Source organism: Balaenoptera physalus (genome assembly GCF_965194825.1).
Source record: "Balaenoptera physalus genome assembly, chromosome: 10".
Lineage (NCBI taxonomy): Eukaryota > Metazoa > Chordata > Mammalia > Artiodactyla > Balaenopteridae > Balaenoptera > Balaenoptera physalus.
The window spans coordinates 35,088,613-35,103,842 of record NC_138889.1 but is presented as its reverse complement, the minus strand read 5'-3'; the positions used below and the strand labels follow the sequence as shown (position 1 = coordinate 35,103,842).

The 15,230-nt window shown below is 40.1% G+C and overlaps 1 protein-coding gene across 2 annotated transcripts in view; it reads left to right on the top strand.

The window, feature by feature from the left end:
* The window catches only part of ARHGAP42 (Rho GTPase activating protein 42), a 295,441-nt gene that overhangs the window by 263,470 nt on the left and 16,741 nt on the right, over nucleotides 1–15,230 (top strand). For both annotated transcript variants that reach the window (XM_082409915.1, XM_082409914.1), the window contains exons 18-22: nucleotides 1,931–2,090; nucleotides 3,305–3,449; nucleotides 4,714–5,094; nucleotides 5,472–5,628; nucleotides 7,669–7,731. In XM_082409915.1, coding sequence (XP_082266041.1) covers nucleotides 1,931–2,090; nucleotides 3,305–3,449; nucleotides 4,714–5,094; nucleotides 5,472–5,628; nucleotides 7,669–7,731 — 906 coding nt within the window. The remainder of the gene's footprint in view (nucleotides 1–1,930; nucleotides 2,091–3,304; nucleotides 3,450–4,713; nucleotides 5,095–5,471; nucleotides 5,629–7,668; nucleotides 7,732–15,230) is intronic.

The following is a 15,230-nucleotide window of genomic DNA, read 5'->3' as shown; positions in this document are numbered from 1 at the left end:
CTGTCCTGTGCCAAAAGTCACATGGATAATCCAGAATCCTAGACTCCTCATAAAATTTTACTTTTGTTTCTATAATGAAGTTAGTGTGCATACTCAATCAGATATAAACATTATCTTGTGCTCCTTCCTAGAACTTTATATTCTAACAACCTGGCTGGAAGTAAGATAGAAAAGGCAGTGGTTAACCTAGGAGACTGGTTAAATAAATGAGGTTTCCTATTAATGCATCCAATTTCCAAATTAAATCAGTTAACTAGTCAAAGTCATTTTTGAGAGTTTACTGGGATTACTTTTCTAAGGTCAGTAGTATCAGAGCCCTTTCATTTTATTTTCATTTTTAGGCCAGCACTGATGCTACCATATCTCCTTGTCTTACTGTTTGCCTAGCCCAATGCTCAGCGCTAGGGAGGCATTAGGGAAGTTTTGGATGGATGGTGGATGGTGGATGGATAGAAGGGAAGTAGGATGGAAACATGCCCTAACCAGTCATCTTATGTGGGGAGCTCAGGGGTACTCTTGACTTGAAGTCAGGAGACCCAATTTGAAACAAAATCTCTGTTCCTAATTTGCTGTGACCTCAGGTACATCATTTTTACTTAAGGAGCTTCTTTTTGAAAAATCTGTACCATAGAAAATAACTGGCTTCCTGGGAGGATTAAGTGCAATATTATCTATGAAAATGCCTGGCAGTAGGTTCTCAATATATGTTTAGTGAATCCGAATATAATTACAACCAGTCTACTCCTTTTCTTTACTTTTTTAAAAAAATTTTTTTATTGAAGTAGTATAGTTGATTTACAATGTTGTGTTAATTACTGCTGTACAACACAGTTATTCAGTTTTATACACATATATATATACACACACACACACACACACACACACACACACACATTCTTTTTATATATATTTTCTTTTCCATTATGGTTTATCACAGGATATTGACTATAGTTCTCTGTGCTATACAGTAAGACCTTGTTGTTTATCCATTCTATATATAAAAGCTTACATCTGCTAACCCCAACCTCCCAATCCATCCCTCCCCCAACCCCCTCCCCCTTGGCAACCACCAGTCTGTTCTCTATGTCCATGATTCTGTTTCTGTTTCATAGATAGGTTCATTTGTGTCATATTTTAGATTCCACATATAAGTGATATCATATATTTCTCTTTCTCTTTCTGACTTCACTTAGTATTGTAATTTCTAGTTGCATCCATGTTGCTTCAAATGGCATTGTTTCATTCTTCTTTATGGCTGAGTAGTATTCCATTGTATATAGGTACCACATCTTCTTTATCCATTCATCCGTCAGTGGACATTCAGGTTGTTTCCATGTCTCGGCTATTGTGAATAGTGCTGCTATGAACATAAGGGTGCATGTATCTTTTTGAATTATAGTTTCGTCTGGTTACATGCCCAGGAATGGGGTTGCTGGATCATATGGTAATTCTATTTTTAGTTTTCTGAGGAACCTCCATACTGTTTTCCACAGTGGCTATACCAACTTACACTCCCATCCACAGTGTAGGAGGGTTCCCTTTTCTCCACACCCTCTCCAGCATTTGTTATCTGCAGGCTTTTTAATGATGGCCATTATGACTGACAACCAGTCTACTCTTAACCATCTGTTCTAAAAGAAGTATAGTACTGTAGGAAATACCAAACAGCTGATAATCTCTCTAGGGTGATTGAACTCAATTTAGGAAATCAAGATTTTTTCCTTCAATAGATTAACCTTTGTAATTATGTTTTACTTTGGCCAGTGTTAACTATACCCACTAGTGCCAGTTGGGAGTAGCTGAACCTGACTGTTTGGGAAAGTTAGCCTGTAATGGCATGTTTATATTTTATGCCATAAGTTTAGTGGATGAGAACATTTAATAATTATTAAACATATAACTTAAAATATTTTGTTCCTCTTATTTACAGAGTGTCACTACACAGCCAGCAAAATCTCATGACTGTCTCAAACCTTGGTGTCATATTTGGTCCGACTCTAATGAGAGCACAGGAAGAAACTGTGGCTGCCATGATGAATATTAAATTTCAGAATATTGTGGTTGAAATTCTGATAGAGCACTATGAAAAGGTAGACTGAATTCTCATGTGGAAGTATAAAATGTTATCTGGCTTCTAAGAAGAAATTTTGCATTTTTATCATCTATGGTCCTCACATTATGATCTCAGATTCCTATTTGGTGTCAGTCTTGTAAATTTTGTATAAATTACTTCTTCATGAGGACTTTGATTTTCTTTTTCTCTTGTTCAGTTTTTAAGTGCTTCTCAAAATCCTCTAAGTAAATGATTTCCTTTCTTTTGACATTATTTACTTGTCAAGATTTTCTTCTTTAGTATTTATATAATTAGTTTTTTACTCATACTCAGAAAATACTTTAGAATCATTTTGCGGTTAAGTCTATTTTAACTTTTTTGAGCTTTTTGGAATTAGACTCTCCTTATACAGCAGAGCTAATATTCTAGATAAAACAAAAGAAAATAATCAGGGAACAGTCTTGAAACCCTCTCTATATTCCAATTCCTAAGGAGGCTTTCTTTAAAAGAGTGAGATCTTAGAATAACTATAAAAGTGAGAAATTGGGAGAGCCAAGTTGATTGGATTATTAAACAAACTCAGCCATTGAAGGTCTAAACATTGTGATCCATTTATGTCTGATCTAGTCCTTGTGAGAGGATGGCAGCGCCTCTCTCCTTCCCCAGTTCCTTTCTAGTGCCTGTAGAAGGATATCCTTGGCACCTAGCTAAGACTGTAAGAAGCGCTCTTAAAACTCAAGAGTGCATGGCTGCATCCTATAGCTGTGCTCAGACCTCTGCCTGCAGCTTGTCCTATTCTTGACAGTTCAGGGCCAACAGCATGCCAGCACCTTCTCCTGAGAAGCAAGAGGCTGCTCAGCTGGGGAATGGTACAAAACGAGCCTCTTCCCCTCAGGTTATGTTCAGCATGAAGGTGAAAGAGAATATCATAGTAAAAAGAATCAGTGTGTCTTGACATAGACATTTGTTAATATTTGACACATTTCTTAAAATTATTGGAAAATCTGAATTTCACTGTTGGGGAATGGGGAAGAATAAAAAAGAAAACCCAGAGGAAGCAAATGACTCAGTGTAAATGGGAAAGTTATAAATGCTCTAGGATATTTATTTTTTGTATCAAGCATCTCTTGCCATGCAATTGATGAAGTAACGTATAGTTCTAAGACTATTTAATAGCTCTCAAAGCCAATTTATGATGAAAATGTCAATGTTACCTTTTTACTGACCTCGGTCCATTTTTCTTCTATGTAGATTTTTCATACTGCCCCAGACCCAAGCATCCCTCTTCCTCAGCCTCAGTCTCGATCTGGATCCCGAAGGACACGTGCAATCTGCCTCTCCACAGGTTCCCGGAAGCCCAGAGGGAGGTATACCCCGTGCTTGGCAGAACCCGATAGTAAGTGTACTGGCCTCAGGGAGATGCCTTCTTCATTAATTCGGCTTTATCATACCTTATTAGTACTTAGGTAGAAATAGAAGATATTCTTACTGGTGCTGTCGTCTCAACACCTGCCGCCCCCCCCCCCCGCCACATTACATAGTCTCTGTCAGCATAGTTGGAAGGTGCCTTGGATAAGCAAATTCATTCCTGCTACAAAGGGAAAAAATAGTTTGCACAATGCCCTTTTTCTCTGTAATGGTGATTAAGTACATCGGGTGCTACTTCGTAGCAGGTTTTGTCCTGTTGTCAAAGTCGTAGAGAAGAAAGCAAGAGAAAGCCTGGCTGAGGCAGTCATTTTCTTCCTTCCTTTCACATTATGTTCTTAAAGCATCATCTCTTGGGTATCAAAGGGTCTGAAACAGAGAGAAAAGAAATAAAAAGAGAATCTGCACCACACATTATCGCTAACTTACTATTCTGAGCCAAGCCCCACCATAAGGTGGGTGGCAGCTTGAGCCCAAAGCATGTGTTAAACTGTGGCCATTTTCATTTTATTTTAGACTCCCAACCCTCTCCCCACACTCCCAATTTTCCCCACAATCAGTGTTTAATTTAGATATACTATTTGAATACTTTATTACAGTTTCTCTGATTTTTTTCTTAGACCGTACTTGTAGAAACATTAAAAAATACAGCCAGTTAAAATAGCCAGTTTTCTTATGTTGCTACATTCTTAGCAGAAAAAGGAGAAAAATCCTTTCCTTAAAAATTGTGAGGAGCTTATAACTTGCAGCTGACTGTTAATGGTGCCTTTGAATGAAGGAGGACTCAGATACCATTGTAACTCAGAATCACCTAAGATCAGAAAAGTGAAAGAAGGCAGACATATGTCTCAGCATTTCTCCCTTCCATTGATTTCTTTAACATCATCAAGAAATCTTATTTCTCGTACTTGTGAGTCCTGTTTCAGAAGCAAATTTTGTCTGAATTCAAGTCAGCCCACTAATGCTTCAAGAAATAACGTTATTTCATACGGGCAGGGCACATATAAAAGCTCCCTTGAATAGTATTGAAAAAAGCGTTCACCAAGTTCAAATGCATATTGTAAAGCATTTCTCCAGAACTGAGGAACAGTCCTCCATAGCACGTAAAGGCCTATCACTTCAGTGGGGTCAGGTGGCCACGGAGCATGTGAGCGCTGGAGAACAGAAGGGTTTGGGGGTGCCGGTTTCAACAGAGAGCCGCTGTTCTTTTCTCTCCCACCCCTGCCCCTGCTCAGGTGACTCCTATAGCAGCAGCCCGGACAGCACACCCATGGGGAGCATCGAGTCGCTTTCCTCTCACTCCTCGGAACAAAACAGCACGACAAAGTCCGCTTCCTGCCCTCCCAGGGAGAAATCTGGAGGGATTCCTTGGATTGCATCCCCATCACCTTCCAATGGACAGAAAGGTCTTGGTCTCTGGACAACTAGTCCTGAGTCAAGTTCTAGAGAAGATGCAACCAAAACAGATGCAGAATCAGATTGCCAGAGTGTCACTTCGGTCGCTAGCCCAGGGGATGTGTCCCCACCCATAGACCTGGCCAAGAAAGGGCCTTATGGGCTTTCAGGACTGAAAAGAGCCTCAGCTTCCTCTCTCAGATCCATCTCTGCAGCGGAAGGTAAGCCAGCATGGAGCCTGTGCAGGATGTCATTGTCCCTGTGTCACCTGCTGGATTGTTCAGCATGGTGAAGGAGGGAAAAGTTAATAGTGAAGGGACAGACAATGCTTAACTGCTTTGTTCCTGAGCTAGGATTTTTAAAACTCCTGTATGCTGTGACATTTTTCCTGGATCTTTCCATCTCTGTGAGGTGATGTCTTTGTAATTACGGTAGACTGTGATCTCCCAGAGTGATGGGCTGCTGTGCTCAGAGAACATTCTGTCCCTTCTCATTTGGGCTCAAAGAAAAATACCTCCTTTTGTTATGCGCATGGACTGTGTTAGGGCTCTTATTTTGTCTAATAGCACCTGCCTGTTTTCTTGGGCTTTCTCTTTAGGAAACAAGAGCTACAGTGGATCCATTCAAAGCTTAACTTCCATAGGCTCCAAAGAGACGCCCAAAGCCCCGCCAAACCCAGATCTGCCTCCCAAAATGTGCAGGAAGTTAAGGCTAGACGCTGCCTCCAGCAATGGTTACCAGCGACCCGGCTCCGTGTAAGTGAGAGAGCCTTTGTTTGCTATTTGCTGTGCCTCCCGGGGTATACAGGGGCTGAGGGTGTGCAAAAGAACCCTTAGGGTTCCCACAGCCAAATGCTCATCTGTGGAGTGGGTGCCATCAACTTCTGCAGGACCCTGTCCTCTGTTACAAGTGATGTGAAAGGTAGTACGCTTAGGATATACATATAAAATCTCATGGGGAGACTCTTCAGGCACTTTCCTTAGAAGCAGAGCTATGGCTTAATTTAAAGACATGAAAACAGATGTATAATATAGTGGTTTGGGGTTTTGAAACTAGACGCCTTCCTGTAAAAGCTAAACATCCACCACTCAGCTGTGGGGACTGCCCATATCCTTGATCCTCCCTCTCTTTGTTAGAAATATAGCTGCTTTCTATCTGGTGAGGGTTGGTTTTCTCTCCTCTCCATCATATGTCTCCCCTACCTGCGTACTCACTGATTTAAACAACTCCGAGAGAACAGGGAACATGAAAGGCAAGAGGGAGTGCTTCTGATTGAAAGAAATGACCCAGAGGTGTAAAGGCCGAGAGGGTAGGGTGTATAGATGAGAACAGAAAGGGGGCAAAGAGGAGAAAATGAGAAACTGGAAAAGCAAGTAAGAGAATCCAAAGAGGAAGGTTTTTCTCCCTTTCATTTTATTTTCCTGACTTTGCTGAGCTTTTCCAAATGCTATATGAGCTATTACTGAGCATCCTTGCATATTGTTATTTCTTTTAAGGTCCACAGTGTCCTTCTGCAGTAGGTAGTATAAATCTTGTTTTAGAGATGATTAGAACTAATACTGGAAAGTTAAGGTCCACACACACTCAGCTGGTAAGTGGCAGAGCTGGGATTGTAAGCCAGGGTTCTCCAACGTGAGTCTGTGCTATTTCTTTTATGCCATGCCCATTTTTAATATGGTGGTATTCCTGACATCTTAATTATTCATTGTAAGTCCAGTAAAGCATTTTACTAAGCCTGTTTCCATAGGAACAGCATCTTAAATTTATTAGTACATCCCTTTCTTTGACAAGAACCTTTGGTTTCAGAGTGCGTTTCACATATGTTATCGCTCATGTTCAGAAATCCAACTACCACAATATAGGCAGATATATTTGTAACTCTGTCTGCTCTAGTTCTGGTGTGTATAGCTCTAGCCCTTAAGGGAAATTAAATTTTAAGCCAAATATGTCAAGGAAGATGGGAGAATATAAACTCTATCCTTTGTGGGGGAAAGAGAAGAGCTTCTATTTTGTGATTTTTACTGATAAAGTAGAAATTAAAATGTAGAGACTGTATGTTCTGTATTAGGTGTAAAATGATCCTTCAGATTGTCAAATGGCTCAGCTCTGGGAAAAAAGTTTGTCATTTAAAGAAATAAGATAGTTTTTAAATATCTAGTTTAAAAAATCATTCAAAGAATTTTATATTGTCTTCTAGTAAATATAGGAATTTTTCTAATTATCTAGGGTACCTTAGTTTTAATTCTTTTCACTCTCTACCCAATAGTCTCACTTTTCAAATAGATGCCTTTCCCTCATCATGATTTGAAACAAATTTATTTATTGGTCATATTTTCAGAGTTGTCTCTTTTCACTTTATAGGAACTGTGTTCAAATATTTTAAAAATACATGAAACAATTTTAGAATTAGTTTTGTCTTAGCTATCAGAACACAAAGCAGTTCTTCTTTTGTCTTGTTGATGTGACTCTTCCCTTGTGGCTCCACGGGAGTCAATAAAAAAGTGTTCCTTTTTTTCTGCTCCCAGGGTTTTCTCAGGTACAAAAAATGCAGACAGTAAGGTCCCAGAGGAAGTAGCTATAGGTTTATTACTGTCCAGTACTCGGGGAGCTAGAGACTAGATCTAAAAATTTCTTCTACATTAAAGCTTAAAACAATTAAAATTCAGGTCAAATTTTGGGGACAAATGTTAACTAATTTTTCTGTTTGGATTAACTGATAACCCTGAATTTCGCTTTGAGCTGCATGATTTTCTAATGGATTTTAATGAAACTTGTATTTTAAAATTATTTTTCAGTGTGGCAGCAAAGGCCCAACTGTTTGAAAACGTTGGTTCACTTAAGTCAGTTTCTTCTGGGCGGTAAGTTCTCAAAACTCTTCAAGTAAAAAACATAAAATAGTGGTGACATTGTTGCCTTGTGTTGACATGGCAGGTCATCTTTGACAGCTCTGCCCCTCAGGTCTGCAGGTGGTCAAATCCACCTCTGCCGTCTCTTCACGGGGAAGTGGTCATGACCGTATACAGCACTTAGCATGTCAAAATGTTACAGCAGTGCCTTGTTTGCTAAAACCTTCACAAAGGAAGGGTTCTAAACAAAGAGGTTTTCTGAAAGACACAAGTTGCCATAACCCTTTGCATACAAAAGACTCCTTTGATAACAGTTAGTTTGTGGAAATTTTTCAAATGTGTATTTTTGACTTGTAAAAGTTAAGAGAACTTTTTTTCTGGAAGAAGCTTCATGAACATGCATTAAAGACTGTGCTTATTCTTAATGGCCACTATGGTGCTGTAGAGCTGATTGCCCCAGGCGGCTCTGCTGTTTGAGTGCAGTACTTCATTCAGGGTTTCCAGATTTTACCTTCCTTGTCCATTGTGAAAAGGACATGAATTGTTATATCTTGCTGCTCTTCATGTGCTTGCTTCTAAGGTACCTGCTTCCTCTTATCTCGGTCCAAATTGATTCTTCTCATCTGCAGTGGACTCTGGGTTTTAATTTTGAATATGTCTAAACTAATGGAATTTCTTAGTATTTTGCTATTTGTGATTTTTTTCTTTTTCTTTTTTTTTACCATCAGCAACTAGTACAGGTTGGAAGTATTCAGTGAATGCTTGTTGAAAGAGAATATAAATGAGAACACTTGAAGGACAAACCTTGATTTTTTTTTTTTGTGGATGTACTGAGGAAATTCTGAGCTTCCCATATCCAGCTAATTGAGGCTGTGAAGGAAAGGAATCACATAGAATTGAAGTATTACTGTGTAGTTCTTTTAGAAGTTATTCAACCATAGAATTTTTATTGACCATATAAAAGTATGTGAACTTTTTCAGCAAACATTTTTTAAGCACCTGCACAATATTGGGCTTTGTCCTAGTTCCTAGGGATAACAGTAACCTTCAAGCTCTGTTTCTTTCCAGAGCTTAGCGAGGGTGCTCCTGTGTTAGTGTTTTTAACTCCACAGAGTAGAGCCGCTTTGGTATCTTACTAGGACGATGGTCAATGCCTTGCATTTATATAGCGAATCCCAGCGTACTTGCATGTACCTTACCTCTGTCTGTAGCATCTTCACCTTCTTCCTTTTTATCAAGGCATGGTGAAAACTAAGCACTGTGCATGTCAGAGCAAACATGATCTCTCTGAAACTGTCACTACTGGTAGGCCTTAGTGTAAGGGATTTAACGTTGCTACTTCTGTCTGTCTTGCCAAATGATTGAATTGCTCCACTAGATGGAGCCCTTTTATTAGGAAGCTCTAAACAATCTTAAGAACTCAAGTACTGGAATCAGAGATAATCTTTTAAGAGCTTTAAGACAGCAAGATATTAATGAAGTAAATCAGTATATGACAGTAAATTAATTACTCTGTTATACAATAAGCTTACTCAGATGTTCAACAATCAACCTATGCATTTACAATATGCTTTTACATTCCAAATACTCTAAATCCACTTCTAATAGTTGTCGGCGTAAACTTAGAGCTCACTCAATGATACATTGAAGGTTAAGTCTTCTCTGTCAGTCAGTGCGCGGTACTTGTGGGCAGTGTCATAACTTTTCACCTGCCCTTTTATTTTGCTTAACTTTGTCAGCCTTTATCAATTTAGGTAAAACAGTTACCTGTTGCGGTCTTCAAGGGGTGATCTTATGTGGGAGTATCCCCATACAGACTGTGTTTGCCCAGTGCCTTTGGTGAAAGAGCTGGATTTGATGTAGATGCAAGTCACATCTTTTCTCAGGGTGTGCAGACAGCTGTCACCTTGGTAGGGCGTGTGGCTGGTGCAGGAGGGACCAGAGCCTGCACAGGACGTGAGGCATGGCTTTGCCTCTGCTTAGCGACTGTCACTGTCCTACCGGGGACAGGGTCTGATCCCACGTTGCTAGAGCAGAAGCCCTGAAGGTATGGCCTGAACTGGCTCTGTTCCCTTTAAGTGTGTGTTTTTCCCTCTCCCTGCACCAGGACCCTTGCCCCAGAGGGGGAAGTGCTAAAGCAGGTGGGGCCCATGCAGGCTCTCAGTTCATGTCAGCTGTAGACAGAGGTCTGATGCACTGCCTGTGCAGGTGCCCATGGCTCTGCTCAGACACAACCTGTGGTGCAAGTCACCTTTATCCCTCACAGCCAATCACTGCCCTGACCTCTGCTGCCCCTACCGTGTCATAGAACTGTTCCACAAGGCAGGCAGGACGCGCACGGACTCTCTGTGTGTATGGGGGGCCACCACACACACACACACACACACACACACACACACACACACACAGTGTGGAGTGGCCACCGTCAGAGATCTGGGTCGCTTCTGATGCACTGCTTGAGTAAGTGCCACCAGTGGCTGCCGCTGCCCCACCCAGGCTCTGCCCCAGCACCGGGTCACCTCTGCATCCCACAGTCACGTCTTCTCCCTAGTCCTGGCTGTCCCAGGTCCAGTGCTGCGCTGTGATGTGGAGTCTGTGGGGCTGGAGCATTGGCTGGGCTTGAGCTGGGGTGCATGTGGTGAGGCAGCTGCCAGAAACCCAGCAGCTGCTAGGATCGACCTCTCTCCGCCCTGCCGGGGGAAAAGCCAGTGTGCATGTGCTCTTCCCAAGAGGAATCCAGGCTTCCCACAGCCCTCCTGTTGGTGCCACTGGTCCTCCAACCAGCCAAGGGCACTTTTCTCCCCTACATAGGACCTCAGGACTGGGACACCCAAGCTGGAGCTTGTATCGCTCACTTCCCAGGATAGGTCTCTGCCTGTCTAATCTCTCTTTTCCTCCGAGTTCCCTCCCATGGGTACAGATCCTGACCCAAATGCTTCTCTTCCCTTCCTACTCAATTCCGTGTGTATCTTTCTTACAGCCTTGGCTGTACAGGAGTCTTCCTGCCAGTTTCCAATTCGTTTTCAGTGAGAATTGTTCCACATGTAGATGTATTTTGGATGTGTTCATGGGTAGAGGTGAGGTCCATGTTCTCGTACTCTGCCATCTTGGTCTGAATTCTGGGAAATCCATTTTCTTTATCTAAAATGAAGGTCACAATTCTGTTTCTGACAAATTGTTGTCGGTATACAAAGTGATGTATTTGAAGTACATGGTAAATTCTCCATAGACGGTCTCTACAATAATAACTAATATTGTTATAATTATTATTATTGAGAGTGCTTGCTTAAGATCGTCAAGCCTCTAATTAATATGTGTTTGGTATTTGAACATTAACTCTTAACAGTCATTTGAAATCCTTTTGTACCATTAAATACAACTAAACAACAGAAGTTGAGGGTATTTCCCTTACTAACCTCCTACAATGCCTATTTTGCTTTCCTTCTAGGGAACTTCGGATACTCTTGAATTGGACCTCAAAGAATGATAGAACTGGTAGTGGGTGGTAGAGAGACTAGCCACATTTGGGAAGGAGACCAGTTGGGAGATTTTAGTGGATAGTCTTGAGCAACAGAAAAATGACACCTCTGGATTCACTGCAGGCTCTGAGAGTCATTGAGCAAAGAGGTGATCTAATCAGTGATGCACTTGGTCAGATCATTCAAGTGGCTTTTCAAGGAGGTTGTTGAAGGGAAGAGAACCATTTAAGGTGGAACTGGTGATATTTAAAAGACCTTAATTAGGGCATTAACAAAAGCATGAAAAACTGTAAGGAGAATTTTATGGCTAGAACTAGGATTGAGCAACTGCTTTGATACTGGGAATGAGAGACAGATAAAGAAGGTTCCAAGTCTTCGAGACTGACTATCAGAAAGAGTGATTGATAATTTAGCTTCTGAGCTTAGTTTATGAGAGTATGTAGAGGGGCAAGGAACGTTTTGGCCCCAGTGTTTGAGGAGCATTGAGAGGCAGTTAGAAACGTGAAGCTGGAACCAGGAGAGAGCATGAAGTTTGATGCCAGAAACTTCTGCACAGCAGTTATACTGCATAGATGAAGGCGCGCTTACCCAGCGATGGGGCTTACTGAGGGAAAAGGTAAAGTGGCTGGGCATTGGTCTTTGAGGAATGGTTTCATTTAAGGGTCAGGCAAAGAAGAAAGTGGAGGAATGATCACGAGGAGAAAGCAAGGTCAGTGTGGTAGAAGCCACCAAAAAGTCAAGGAGATCATGAGAGGAGGGCACTGGTTTTAACCTCTAAGACATCACTGGAAATCTTTAAGAAATCAGGTTCAGTGGAGTGGGAGGGGCCCCTCTGCCAGGGAACTTAACCTGCCAGACTTGTTAAAATGAATATTCCTGAATTTGCCACAGACTCTGTAAACCAGAGTATCTGAGACTGAGGCCCGGAGAATATGTATTTTTGACAACTTCCCCAAGTGATTCTTAGGTACAAAAAAAAGTTTGAGAACCACTGGAATAGAGAAAAATGTCATAGCACTTAGCGTGACCCTAAGCAGACATTGGTTATTTTATACTTGTTTCTCTTAACCTGTAAAATGCTTTCAAGAGCCAAATGTCACTAGGCTCTGTCTCACGATTACAAAGGCCTGTGGAAAACAGTACCCTTAAAGCTTTCAGCTCTGTCTCAGTGAGTTATACTTGGGCAGTGGGGAAATCCACTTTAAAGTAATATAATTTAGGCAAGCTGTACCAATATTTTCTGAAGGTTAAATTGAGAATTAAGAGAATTAATTAAAAATTGAGTGCCTGGCCCATTATAAACAATCAAATTTTCTATTATTATAATTTAAAACCAATATTTTGTTTATAATTACAAAGCACCAAAACAAAGCTCAGCAAAGTCTTCTCGTTTAGTGAATTTGAGTTTTTAAAACGCTATTAAGTCATTGGTTCAGAGCACAGTGACACATGTAAGACATACATAAGATAAAGCACTGTGACACACATAAGAAAGACAAAGGAAGCCATGGTTATTAAAAATAACATTTTTTTCTTTTTTTAGGGAATATAAAGAATACTGATAAACTAAAAAAGTGAATAAAAGCCACCTCTCATTTTGCCACCTAAAGATAACCACATTTTGTTGCACAGCCATCTAATCTTACCCGTTGACAGTGGTTCTCAAACAACTTATACAACTAAAAAAATTATTGAGGATTTCCAAAGAGCTTTTGTTTATGTGGGTTATATCTATTAATATTTATTGTATTAGAAATTTAAACAGAAAATTTTTAAATGTTTATGAATTTATTTAGCAAAAGTAAGCTCATAACTAATGGGTGACAATAGCAAGATGCAGGTGTGATTATTCACTCTTATTAACAGTCAACAATTATTGATAGTAGAAGTGATTTTTCGGTGACATTATCTTGAGACTTTACAAGTGATATTTAAGTGGATTCACCAGATATGCACTAGATCATCATTCAGGAGATGTAGATTTTAGCCTGACTCTGCTATAATGTTCATTTCTCTTGGCCTTCATTTCTACATAAAGAAGATGGACCAAGGAAATATGTAGGTTTCCTTTCAGAATCCAAACTCATCATATGATTCAAGTCCCCTGGATGATCACAAGTCCCCCAGCATATGGGGGGGGTCACCCTTTTCTGTAAAACCAAGTCAGACAGTTTATGTGCCTACCCCCAAGTCATAACAGGGTCTCGCCTTCCCATCTCTTCCCTCTTCCAAAGGCCATATTTCTAATGTGTTTAAGACAACAGGAGTTGTTTCTTATCTTCCCCTAAGCTAGGCCACACAGAAGCCCCCTCCTCTGCTGTTGCCATACACCTGCCATGCTGCAGTCAGCTTCTATCCCTTAATGATGGTCACTGCCAGGAGCTCAGGAACTGGCATTATTTTACATTTTTGCAGATCTCCTTAATATCTGGCATAATAGGAAATAAATGGATTCTCATACACATTCCATTAGCTGTCAGAGTAGTGCCTCTCAGGGTCCCACCTACCCTTCCGTCCAGATTTCCCTTGACCGCACTTTGAGAACCACTCCTCTGTGATAAACACAGAAAAGGACCCATGAAGTTGGTGTTCGTGGTATTGTTCCCACCATGGTGCCCAAGAAAGTACATGCTCAACAGAATTGTTGGGCAAATAGATAAAATACGCATTTTAACCTAAAAAGACTTTGGTATTCAGTTTTTCACTCCACTTTTTTAATGGAGTTGCAATATTCTTGTCTTTGACACAAGCAACTTTAACTCTACAAGCTCCTGTAGGAGATTTTTAGCATTGAGAAATCCAATACTCAGACATCCAAGCCAGAAACAGCTCATATTTGTTGGCAAAAACCTAAGTAAAGAGTAATATAAGTAATTTTAAGAAATCTCCAACCAATGACTAAGAAGCAAATGTGCGTTTATTGCATTACCTATAAGTGTTTACTGTGAATTGTCATAGGCAGTTTGGAGGTCTTGCCAATGACTAATTTTTCTGTAAAATTTTTGCCTTGCATGCTGACACTGTTTCGTGTCATGTTTTCTTCTATAGCATAATTCATAATAGCTACCTAATAATTCATTGGATTTGGTGTATTTTGTTTATTAAATCCTCTACTGATGAATAATTAGATCGTGGTGATTTGTTTTTAGTTTTTCTGTATGTTACTGCTTTGGCACCTTTTAGACTATATCTTCCTACTCCCCTCAGACGTGCATTCCTACCCCCTTCAGAAGAGAAATTCTCAGCATACAAAAAATGTGTGTGAGAGAGAGTGAGTATGTATGTGTGTTTAACATTGTTAAGTGGCCCTTCAGAAAACATTATATCAATTTTGATTTGGTGAATTTTTTATTTTGCTTATCATTAAGATGAGTATTGAGAATTTTGCACACTGACCCTGTCAAACCTTTAAGTCTACTCATCAGCATTAGACAGTGTTTAGAATTAGGAATAGGGCTTGTGAACAGATCATCTTCCAAATGGTAAGAGAAGAAATGGCTTTCAGGACAGCAAGCATCATTACCTTACTTTCCAATGCGATAGGAAGCAGGATTCTCAAAATCCTTTTCAAAGGATATTAGAATCTTGTGAACAGAGACTCAATAGGTGACAGTGTTATTTTCACATCTTCTTCAATACACCAAGGCAGTAAAAGAAGAAGCATTAGCACCTGGAAAGAAAACTTCACTGACACAGAATTCTACATTAAATCATCAAAGCTCTCTGCTGAGTTAACACCTGTAGTTACAGAGCTCAGCAGAAGAAAATTATACCTGTCTAGTCACATGCATAGATAACTGAAAAGTCATGACAGATATTATTTTGTGCTGTATATTTTGACACATTTAACAGTATCCATTTATTTAGCAATGTAATGATTCTGCATGCGTTCCCTCACCATCCAATCCCATAAAAATCTATAAGGAGAACACTCATGTCTGAAATATTAATATAAATAATTTGGTTGCATTTTAAAGTGTATGAAAAATTATGTCATTGTAAGGATTATTATATCTTAATCATTTCTATAAC